At 28.4% G+C, this 13138-nt stretch overlaps 1 protein-coding gene across 1 annotated transcript in view; it reads left to right on the plus strand.

Annotated features, from left to right (window-relative positions):
- Nucleotides 1–13138, plus strand: part of LOC110283198 (uncharacterized) — a 15015-nt gene continuing 1877 nt past the window's right edge. Inside the window, exons 1-2 of the mRNA XM_043045238.3 lie at nt 1–789; nt 11568–11716. Of these exons, the coding sequence (XP_042901172.2) occupies nt 107–789; nt 11568–11716 (832 nt within the window). The 5' untranslated portion in view covers nt 1–106. The remainder of the gene's footprint in view (nt 790–11567; nt 11717–13138) is intronic.

The following is a 13138-nucleotide window of genomic DNA, read 5'->3' on the forward strand; positions in this document are numbered from 1 at the left end:
TCGCAGTTGTTCTTTCCAGCGATAACAATCCAAGTGAGAAGACGTGCCGTTTTCTCGACCTCCAATAATTCGCAAATGTATTAATTAATTGAAATAGAAACAAAAAATGGCAATAGATCTTCTTAAAGCTTATTCTACTGTAAAAACTCTCTCAATGAGCAAATTTCTAATAATTTGCATTCTTTGGACTTGTGCTGCAATCACGGAAGGATCTTGCCCAGCTTGGGATAAAGATTCACCCTGTGCTTGTGGCGAAACTAAAACTGGCATCGAAGTGCGATGTTCTGGTGTCTCAGGCAGCTACCGAGTTATGGCAGCTTTGGCAGAGCTGCAAACGGATGTTCCGTGGGAGCTTCAACTTAGCTCACTCAGCATCAACGAGCTACCACCAACGGTGTCCAGTGTAACTTCACTTCGGCTCAACCAGTGTAACGTAAGACGTTTGATGAAGTCTGGATCAACAGAATGGCCCAATTTGAGTGAAATTGTCTTCGAATCGGTTAGATTTCAAGAGAGCTTATGGCCGCAGTTAAGAGGAGCTCGTGTCTTGAAATTCATAAAAATTAGTGACGTCATACTTTCGAATTTGGGTCGTGATTTTAGAGATAGTCTTCCAGCCGGCATAGAATACGTTGAATTAAGAAAAACGAGTACGTCTAAAATTGAATCAGGTTGCATGAGCCACTTGAGCAATCTGAGGTATGTGTTTATCACTGATATGCCACTAACTCATTTTCCAAGAAATGCCTTGCCGAATGAAATGAATCAACTGCACACATTCGTACTCGGGTAAGTTTATTTATTTTACAGTGTTCATATTTTTGTAAAATTACTTTTTACTTATGGGCAATTGATTTCGCCTTAGTAAAGTGATGTAGTCTTAAAACTTGCATTAATTCTAAAATTTATTAATTTTTTAAAATTAATTATTGTACAACAATATTTTTTGGACCATAGAAAAAAAAATAATGCATCACGTAAAAAAATTTTTTTTCCTTAATCACCATGAAAATCCAACAATTTCATATGGTTAGGGAGCTTTTAAATTTCTTTTTCGAAAAACGTTTTTACCACTTACATAGTTACTAGCCACCTTTAGCGACCAGCTTGGTCACCTTTAAGTACAACATATAAACTATAATGGCAACCATCCGAGTGCACAGCATAACTCAGTTAAATATTTTAATTCTTCAACCCTTCTTCCAATCCTAACACCTTACTCAGTCTAAAAAAATATATTAACAAATTTTTTTTACCGTCTAGCTGTATCCCAAGGTTGTTGCCCGCACCAAGTACTTTGATTTCAAATTTTTAACACTTTTCAATAATGTCCACGATATTGCTACTGTACTCTATATATTGAATTTTTGTATTAATTTAAGATCTGTCCAGCATTAAATCACACAAACCACCATAAATACAACTTCTAGACATTTCAGCATAGTAGGCAGCAGAAGCATTAAAATTATTTCCATTCTATATTTTGCCGTGAGATAAAATAAAAGACTCATTCCAATGCTCCAATGCATGCTGTATTACTTCCTCACTTACCTTTCGAGCCAAATTTTGAATATCATGCTATTGCTAAAAAAATCCAAGCTCTGTCCAAATCATCAATAATTAGCATGACAGTATGCGGCAGCACAGCACCGTTTATAATTAAAATTTCTACAGCCATTTCAGAAAAGATAAAAAAATAAATATAATTATTTCGTAACTAACTTTGTTCCATAAAAATACAAAATAATCTGAATAAATACTTAACGTATAAGAGGTATAATTTTATTAGCGTATAATTTTTAAACACTATTTAAATTATCAAAGACAACGTAACAAAATGAATAATACCTATAGTGTTGTTAATAGATAAATATATGTATATAGTAGGGAGAGAGATAATTGGACAATTCTAATAGGCAAAGATCATATGTATGAGCCCGCTTCCAGACCAATAAAGCAGTTCACCGCCATGATCTCCTAACATCTGTAACAACAGCGTTTTGTTCAATGAAGATTTCAAAACTTTTTTGACCTTACATGCCAAACGCCTTCATCATTCATACAAACTTCAGATGATAAATAAACTAGAAAAATAACTACCAAGAAGTTTACACTGTATTATGAACTTTATTACTAAACTTCCAGCTATGAAACTTACTGGACTTCTAGTAAGTTCTCTAATTCCCTCAATTCCTACAAACCTGTTTTATAACTGCTTTACTTCAACTTAATACTGCTCTCTCACAGTCTTAAAACTTTCAATAACACAGTAAACGCCAAGTTTAGATTTCCATTCTAGTTCTGAAAACTTATCTGAATTCAAGAATAAACAAATTAGAATCTTGGTAATGTAAATAATGCATTTACTAAGTCAATGAAAATAGGTTCTTCTAAAAATTTTAAGGTAACTATCATCATTTTAAATTAAGCAATCACTTTTTCACTTTTAGAGATACGAAGGTTAAAAAAATATTTCTGAAATACGGCAACCTTTTATTGCAAAAATGAGTTACGACAAGATCATAATAATACTTTTCAAACCACTAAAAAGCACCAGGTATTTTTAAGGGGAGATTAGATATTTTTTGTTTTAAAAAATTTTTCGGATAAAGAATACTTTGATGGTAAGTTTTCACCACCTAATTTTAGTCATTTGAAAAAAGCAGTAAATACGGAAAAACTCCATACTTTTCACAAAATGTAATGATTAAATAAACATTAAAGAATTATTTTTTTTAAGAAAAAAATTACTTGAGAGGATAGATAAAAGATACTATGCATGTCTTTCCAATGTTTACGTAAACTTGTTAACTATTTGTCCTTAATAAGTGTAGGGATTCCATGTTTTAACTAAAAAGATCGCATCCTCCCATGCTTTGCGATTCTGAAATAATTATGATAAAAAAATTCATTGCATTTTATTTTTTCTTCAGTTTTTCCCCCTAACAAATAATTTTTTAATATTTTCAACAATGGTGCAAATGAATTATTTTAATACCGACTATTCGGAACTCTTTCGCGGACTGCCAGTGTTCTGTAAATAACCAATAAGGAAACCCATTTATTTACAATCTGTTGACAAAAAATGTTGAGTTCAAAGTGGAATAATGAATTGAACTAAATAATGAAATAAAGCTATTCTACCCTAAACGTGTTTCTTGGAACCCTAGTATTCCGTAGTTTTCGAGAGTTCGGTCGCTTTTGGGACATTTAATTAGAATTATAATCTATCAGTAATAAATTAATTGTTTAATATTCGATTATATAATAAAAAGGAACGCAAAAAATTAAAAAAGAATTCTTATAAGAATAAAGTAAAGGATATGAATTTATGAAAAAATTATGTGTGCATTTCCCATCGAACTTTTTAATTCACAATAAAATAATTAAATTCAACAATGGAGAATTATACGTCCTCAATAACCATTGTCAACGCTTATAACAAGTCAACGTTTATAAACGTCCTTTATTTTTATTTTAACGAAAGTTATTTAAATAATTTTATTCATTATGCTCTTAAAACAAATTTCGAACCAGACTAGCTGCTCCTCCAGATTTGTAGGATCAACTGTCTGTTATAATTCACAATTTTAAGTCTGCTATTAAGAGAATTTTTAATTTTATTTTTGTTACATTAAATGCTTTCAAAATAATTATTAGACTTATTCTTTTTAATAATTGAAAAATAAAGATGAAAATAACTTACTAATATTTAAAAGGAAATTTTTAAGAAAATTTTTTTGGGCCCATTCAAATAAACAACTCACAGCTGAGAATCAAAAACAATATTGAACTTAACCAGGAACAAAAAGCATTGTTCAATCCATTGGCTTTCATTCAGATCCAGCCATGCCATTGGCTGGGATATACAAAAAAAAAATGAAGGAAAATCTGGGTCTGAGAAAAATCTTAAATTAAAACCAGTGAACTTAAAACCCAGAGGTTATATGACGAAAAAAAAATTAAACCAAAGATCTAACCATGACGAAAATTAACAAATGCAAGTCCAAAGCTAAGAACAGAAAGGTTTGAAACATTGTTTTGCAAACCAAAGCTCACTGCGGGCTGAAGTGTCATGAAAGAAGAAGATTTTTGTTCATTTGCTTACAGTGCCTGATGAACTTTTTTGATAATGATGGGATTCCGCTAAAATAAGGTCAATCCATTAGAGTTCCCCAGAAAAATCGGAAGAAAAAAAATCGGGAGCCGCTGTTCTAGAGGATTCGTGTAAATTTTTCAATACGCTAAAAAAAAAAAAAAAAAAAACAATAATTATTATAATAATAACCATTTCCGAAGCTAAATCAATGAATCCATGGCATATTTGAGATATGCTTCTCAATTTTTGTATTATAATAACTTTTAAATAATGGTATCTCATTGCTCCTGTAGGTATCATAAAAGCTCCACTCATTAAGCTCATTGCGAGACACGCATTTTAAAATTTAAAGTTCGTAACACGATATTCTTTTTATCTATAATCAGATAGATAAAAAAAAAGCAGATTACAATATTGTTTTTATCTTGACCGACATTTAAGAGTCAAAAAAACAATTTTATAAGTGTTAAGAATTTTGTATCAGGTTTTGACTAATCTTATAACCACCGTCTGACAATGTTTTTAAAATCTTTGGTAAATCTGCCTTGCAGACAAAATGAGGCGAAGAAAATTATACATATTTTATAGTTTGAGAAGAAAATTTGTTTTGTCCTGCGATTTTTTTTTAATAACTAAAAATTATAAGATTTAATTTATGTTCAAACTTAATCCCTTAAAGATATTTATTCCTTAAAGTCATGCGCATTTTATAGGCTTAAAATCCTCAAGCGTTTTAAATTTTATAATAAAATTCGTTAACTCAGTTACTGCCTATTTTATTTTCTCACCATTAATAACACACGTACTTGGAAAGCTTGAAATTGTTAATTGTGCAATCTTTTTATTTGAGATAACTACATATAATTATAAATGAGTTTTTTATTATATTAATTAATAATTTTTTTAAATAAATATGTTGCAGCAAAAACATCACGTTAAGGTTTAAATATTAAAATAATTAAACTCAAGATTTTGGTCTGCTATCTCAAAATAATAAAATAAAAAATTGACTTACAGCTTTTTGAAATGTATGCACAATAAATTCACATTTTTACCAACACAATTAGCATTAAAACATTAAAATTAGTCACGTGCAATGTTTTGCCCTTTTAACTTAATATTTTGCTTGTTTTAAAGTCGAAATGTTTTTGGAGCTCACGTAAACTATTCTGAGAAGAAGATTTAAGATATGAGATTGTCAAACAAAAATATATGAATATTAAAGGCTTCGGAGAATCTAATGATAAGCCACATTTTTAAATTGCTTAAGGGGAGTCAGTAAGCCATATACCGAAAACTGATCTTTTTCGATGTACCTTTTCTCAGCATCTAAAGAAGATATTGCTTCAGTTTTCTTATCACTGAATATTTACATATACCTGTTTATACTGTGATAACTGTTAATACATGTCTTTGGCAGAAATTCTTTAAAAAAAATTATGAACTGAGAACTTTTAATTGTTTAAAGAGTTTCACCATTTTTGAGGAAAAATCTTTTATAACTCAAAAAGTATTCCTATTAACGCTAAAACATTATCACAACATACAACTGCTATAATTTCAAATATCTCCAAAAAACTTCCAATCAATATCATCAGTAGTTTCTTAGAAAAGTTTCATCGAAGAAGGTCAGTTTTAGCATTAATGATGATTAGCACTATCGACTCCCCTTAAGAGAACTTTTTCGAAGAAGATTGTTAAAGAGAACGATAACAGAGTTAAATATCACGAATTTTGTGCAGACAATAAGATGTTCTCGTTTACAATGTAATTATTTGGGGAAATTTCGGAAACTTGTAAACTATCTAAATGGAAACAATACTAAAGAACGGTTTGATCAAAAAACGTCCTATTTTGAATAAATGTGAGTTATCGCTATGTTGTTGTTAAATTTCATGTATTAATTTAATAAATAATTACATGAAGCTCCTTAAAAACTTTACAATGTGGTAAAAATATAATTAAGTTAAATCCAACAGCAAAAAAGCAACGTTAGTGTTCAATGAATATAAAAAAAATAATTCAACATACGATTACAATCAGTATTATCAAATAATAACTTTAATAATGGTTTTAAAAAAATTCAAAATCGAATCGGTGAAAGAAAATCGCATTTTATGCGTGTAGTTAGCATTTTCATATGAAAATTAGTTACATGAATTATTTTCCAACCAGAATTTAATGTTCCTTGTTTTAAAATAAATAAAAAAATTTGGTGCTTGCACAAACACGAAAAGGAGATGAGAATGTCAAGAATAATTAGAAAATAATATAAATTACTAAAAAAAAGGGAACTCAAAAGCCACATTGATGCAGTTCGAAAGTATGAAGGTTATTCCGTTTCATAAATATTTAAAAAAAAAATGTAAGATTTTTGACCCCTTTCACGATCACTAGTTAAAATAAGCAAATAGCAACTATCTTTATGCTTATACACTTGTTAATACAATTTTTATAAAAGTGCCAGATCAATCAAATGTTAATACAATTGAATTTGATTCTTTTTCAAACTGAACTTGTATTTTAAAAATAGTAATAATCAATGTTATCTATTAGGAATTTATTACTTTAAAGCATTGCGCATTTTTGACGTAAGCATTGCTCATATACTATTTTATCGACAAAAATAAATATATCAGATATCGCCTACCTCCACGTATATATGATAACCAGTTTTAATTGTTAACAAATTTGACGCAAAACTGATTTTCATTTTAAGAAAATAATGTAATTTTTCTTAAATTGTTGAAACATTTTATTAATGTTATTTTAAAAGTGAACTTTATGAATTATTTATGCGCATACCATCAAGCAGAAATGATTAACGAAAATGTTTACTTTAGCTGATCAAAAGATATCCTTCTTTAATTATTTAATCATATCTTTTATTCACAACCAAAGAGTACATTTCCCATTACTAATTCATCATGTTTTTCCGTAATATCTGATTTTCTCTCTCACACACACAATCAGATGAAATATTGTATGATATTTTAAAAGCCTGCACTTTTTTTGTGCAAATTTGGTGATATTCTGAAAGCTCCTTCAAACACTTGTCAAATTTAGATTCTTCATCATTTGAAACAGTTTTCGTTATCCTTTTATGTTCAATTATTTTACGACTTTTTTCTGAAAAATTATTTTATCTTAACTTTTAATTTTATATATTATTCGTGATCAGAGATAGCCGTCAACATTACGCAGAATTTGCGAACTTATTTTCGAAATAAAATTATCAGATTAAATCAATAACTTTTAGGAAAGTTTTTACTTTCTATTTACATGCGTTTTTAATTTTTATTTTATTTAATTTATTTATTACAAAATACATAATAAGGAGACGCAATGACTCAGGGGATAGAGAGTTCGCCCTCCGATGAGGGGAACCGGGTTTGAATCCCAGCGATGGCTGGTCGATACGAATTGCGCATCCGGCTTGCACCGACCTCAGTGCTGACGTAAAATATCCTAAGAGGTAGAATGATCATGGGTTAAAGTCTCCTTGCGATCAAGCTAACCATGGGAGGTTTTCGTAGTCTTCCTCTTCATGTAACACGAATGCTGTTTAGCTCCATCAAGAATCCTCCACGGAGGCAAACTTCTCCCAATACTTGATACAGGAGTTCCCTTTTCTTCTCGATAGGGTTCAAAAATACAGGACTACTCAGTTGAACATTAGCAGTCGTCAACCCAAAAATTAAGTTGGCTGTTCAAAGACGGTTATAAAATAAAATAAAATACTTAATAACAGCGGTTTAACACCTCATATCAGCAAAAACTTTACCAATCTCTGTTGAGGAAGGTATCAAGAAAAAGCACAAAACTTGAAAATTTGAAGAAAAAGAATCCAAAAAATGCTGAAAAGATCAAGAAAAAAAAAGCTAATAATAAGATTTTCTTTAGAGAGTTCTGCTTACTAAAAACAAAGTTCATTTAAAAATTTCAGTTCATAATTATCATTTCACATCAATAAATAAATGTTTGATATTTCTTTAAACGCAACTGTTGTTTGTAACATTTAAAAATTTAATTATTGCTGTATAGGTTTTAATAATTTAATTATTGCTGTATAGGTTATTCCACCTAAAGTCGGAAGGTTTGACCTCAGTAAGATGTTAATATTAGCGTTAAAAGCTTCTATATGTGTAGATAGTTAAATTGCTAGTCTTCTGATATTTCGACAATTTATTTTGAAGCAAATTTTCACCTTGCATTTTAGCCCTTTATGTTTAAAATGCAAACCTAATGCTAATCCTTATGCAAACCTAAATAAGCGATCACCGGCCAAGTTATCTTCCTCCTTGAAAAGAAATGAACATCTGCTCTTTTTAGAAATTCTATTAAACATTTCAAAAGGATGTGCCTTTTGTTGACCCCCTTATTTCCCTTCTTTACAGCTTACAGTTGAAACAAACATTCAGTGTACTTAATGACTTTAAAAGCTATTGCACATTATTAAACTCAAGTCTTTTTTATTGTTATTCTAACACTAAATATGTACCTCTGCTTATAACGATAAGTGCTGTATAATGACAATCTCATCGGCTGTTGTAAATTGTCGTTATACAGGACCTTTACTGTGGTAATGAATTCTGAATATAACATCACAAAAAACAAAGAACTGGTCGTATTACAAAATGTGCACATTTTTTTATTTAAGAAAATTGATATAACTTAGGACTTTTAACTAACCACATTTAACTTAATATCCAATTATTGATACAAGAAAGAATTAAATAATATTGCTAAACGCTGTTGTTCCCAAACATAATTATTTGTAACAAAAATCTTTTAATAAACTTAGTTTACTAGAACAAGATAATTTTAGGATGAAAAAAACAGCATTTTTTAACACAATAAGTTTTTTAAATTGTTATTGACTAATATTTTGGAAGCTGAGTGCAAAATTATCTTCCCTAACGTTGACTAAGGTTATTTTAATTAATATTTTCAATAACGTAAGATTATATTTTAATTCTTTTTTATAACTGAAAAAAATCGACTGCAAAATAAGAAATAAAATGGATAATTAATAAATTAAAACAAAAAATAAAATTATAAAACACTTACGTAAAATCTTTCACATTCGACATTTATGTAATATATTCATTTACTATTTCTAGGATTTAAAATAAAACTATTTATTAACATTTTAAATAAAAAAATGTTCTAAACAGTTTTCATTCTTCATCAGACATTTTTTAAAGCATAAATGCAGACAAAATTAATGTTGCCAGATCAAAGATCTCATTTCTTTAAAAAAAAAATATTTTGCTTAAATTTTTCAAAAGTATTAATTTTAATATTATTCATTAATCAATCATAAAGGTACATGCATATGAAGTATTATAGTTCGTGGCATCAATTAATTTTCAAATGCGTCATCACTAAAACTTGTTTAAAATAGGAGCCTTAGTTTAAAATAAAATCGTTTGCATATTTTGAGCATTTTTGATTCCATGATCTTTCTTTCCCTGAAGATATTTCAAGCCAGATCTCTAATAATGTAAAAAAATAATAATAATAATGATGATGACTTGCATTAAAATAACATAACACAAAGAAATTATTACGAATTACGAAAAATAAATATGGATTACAACAGCGTTAGTCTTTTAATTTTTGTAAACAAAATTTAGAAGATTCAGATTTTTAAATAATTATTAAAAATTATTTCTCACATTGAATTATCTTTGGTTAAACAAACTTTAGAATTCTGCGCTAAATTTTTTTAATTCGTTTAAGAAAGTCTGGAGATAGGGTAAAATACATAGTAGCTTAACTGTTGAGTCACAAATCCATGGGAGATAAAAAGTTTTATATTATGTTATGCTTTAAGGAGGCAAATTTTTACCCTATGAAATATTTTCAACCATGCTCTTTACTTTTAGCCTAATTTTGTTTTATATAAGAAAGTATACTTTATATATGAAAGTATACTTAACGGCAAAAATAATAGAAAATGTTTCGGTAAAAAGTTTCTGTCAGGATATTTCAGTCTCATTGTAGATAATTTAATTTACTTAATTTTAGAAAAATTAAAACTAAGACGCGGATCTCAAGGTTTTTATATATATATATAACTGTTATTGAACAGCCGACCCAGTTTTTATGGGTTTACGACTACTCCGTAGTTTTGAACGCAATCCAGAAGACAAGGGATTGATTTTTGGGAGAAATTTGCCTTCGTGGAGGACTTTTTGATGGAGCTAACCCGCATTTGCTTTACATGGATAGGAAGATCACGAGAACCTCCCACGGTTAGCCTGACGGCAAAGGGACTCTAACCCTTGATCCATCTACCACTGAGGATATTTCACGTCAGCACTGTGGTCGGTGCAAGCCGGATGCGGAATTCGTATCGACTGGGATTCAAACCCGGTTCGCCTCATTGAAAGGCGAACGCTTTATCCCCTGAGTCATCGCAGCTCTGTCTCAAGGGTTTGAAAATTTCGTGTGAAAGAATGAATTTGTGACAGTAATGGATTTACTGCTAACACAAACACTGGAACTAAAATATATTATTAATAGCCCAAAGATTAAGTTATAGGTTTGAATAGATCATAAATGAATTTCTGATCTTTATATATAATGCAGGTTTTCTAAAATTCAATAAAATGCCATTAAGGGTTTCCTGCAAACAGAAAATAGAATTAGCTTCCTTCATGTTGACTGACAGAGAATTATATGTCCGTAATTTCCTTTTATTTTTATCAGTGGCTAATTAATATTTGTGAATAATTTTTGTTTTATTTTATTCAGTGAAACAGGCTTGATTGATCTTATTTAAATTTTTTTTTTTTTTTAATTTTCAAGGTTGCAAATATTTTCATGAATAAAATTTTGAAAAACGTTTAAGTTTAAAGTTTTTTTAAATATATTTACAACATTAAAATCTTAATTTTGTTAACTCAGTTCAATATAACACATTTCACTGAATAAAATGAAACAAAAATATTAATTACTTACAAAATAAATAAGTAAATTCTGTACTTATAATTTTCTGTAGGTGGTGGAGGTAAAATATTCTTTCTCTTAAGGAAGGGAAACCTTAATGACAATTTATTGAATTTTAGATAATACCTAGAGAAATTTTCTACATCATTTACAACTTTGTAGAATAATTTTTGTGGGGTTATTCAAATATGTGGTTCGTATGATTTTGAAAAATTAAGTAATTTCCAAAAACCGCATGTTTTGGGTTTATTCAATTACTCTCAATTGGTATGCTTAGTGAATGATTGACTTAAATTATTGGGGGTCTGCGACCAATACTTTTAAAACACAGGAATTCGTAATTTTTATAAACAGTTACCTAAATAAACCATGTTAAATTCACTATCAAGGGTAATGTTTATGACTGACTCTTCTCTTTTTTTTTCTCAATAAATCAAGAGTAAAAATTTAATCTCAATTCCTTTATTGATAATATTAACCTATGTTTAATAATATTTTCTTTTTCTCATAGAAATACGCAAATTGAAAACTTGGAACCAAATTTTTTTGGCGGCATGCCGAAGTTACAAGTATTAATGTTAAACGGGAACCAATTTTCTACATTAGATGAATCCTTGTTTACACCTTTACAAAGTCATCTGAATCATCTGTTGGCAGAAAGTATGTATCTTTTATTTTAAAAAAATATATATATTTATATAAAATAAATATATATAAAAACGCTGAAATTCTATTAAAAAAATATTCCACACACTTAATTCATAGAAATAAATTCCTGTAAACTGCACAAAAATATTAATTTTCATCAAATACGCTTTTTTTCATTTTAATTTGATTCTTTGAAATTTTTCGAACTTATGAAAACTGTTAAAATTAATAAAGATGAGATATTTGGGTTTAAAAACTGTATCTTGAAAAGCAGAAAATAAAGAGATAATTTTGAATCATGTATATTCATTATTGTTATCATGCAAATAAAATAACATCATTTATAGTGATTTTTTTGAATTCGACTTTAAATGAAAATATCTTCCTAAGTCATTGGATTAAAAAATTGTGTTATAAGAATAATCAAGAGTTTCAAATGCTATAAAATCATTATTAATAATAAATAGTATAATAGAATGTTATTTACTGTGGATCCTGATTTGATGCTTAATTGAAAATATCATTAACATTTTGTTTGACATACAAAAACTAATCAAGCATTTTTAATCAGTTTTTTATTACATGCAAATGATATTTTCTTATAATTTATATTACTTTAGAAATCAGTGATCATGTAGGGTGAGATTTATATTTTGTAATTTGTTAAAATACATCTTTTATGTATTTCAACATAACAATGTATATGTATTTTAATATAACTTATCTGAAGCTTCATACATTTTGCAGAATAATGATGTACTACTAAATCACAAAACATAAATCAAAATATTATACATAGACATTAAAGAATATTATATTGCATTGGAAAATTAATTTATTTTTGTCTCGTATTATGATTTGTTTATGTATGACAATCACTTAAAACTAAAGCTTTAAGAACATTCCTTTTACAGGGTGCGTAGCAAAATTATTCCCCAAAAAAATAAGCACCTTTTAAGAACTTTTCAAGCACTCAAAAAATATTTTTAAGCACTTTAAAAAAATATCATAATTAGATATGGTTGGAAAGTTTTTTACAATTGACGTTTTTATCTTGTTTTAACCATCATGTCAAAAAAGAAAAAAACTTTTGGTATTGTTTTTTACGATTGTCAAAAATTATTAAATTTTGAATCATGTAAAATGAATGGCATTTTCATATACTACGGACTGACAATACGCCGAAACAGATTGGGGTTGAATTCATTGTGAAAACATTGAATAGGAACAATGTGATCTGTGTCTTTTTGCATAATTCGAAGTGAAAATGAACATGGTAAAGGAAAAATTTCATTTTGAAAAAGAGGAAAATTAAGCACTTTTTAAAAACACCCAATGAAAAAACCACCTTTAAGGGCTTTTAAAAAATGAAAATAAGTACCTTTAAGCACTTTTTAAAAATGCTGCGCACTCTGTTTTATTGTGAAATTAAAA

The sequence above is a fragment of the Parasteatoda tepidariorum genome, chromosome 8 (assembly GCF_982258835.1).
Source record: "Parasteatoda tepidariorum strain Cologne lab strain chromosome 8, Ptep-v5.0, whole genome shotgun sequence".
Lineage (NCBI taxonomy): Eukaryota > Metazoa > Arthropoda > Arachnida > Araneae > Theridiidae > Parasteatoda > Parasteatoda tepidariorum.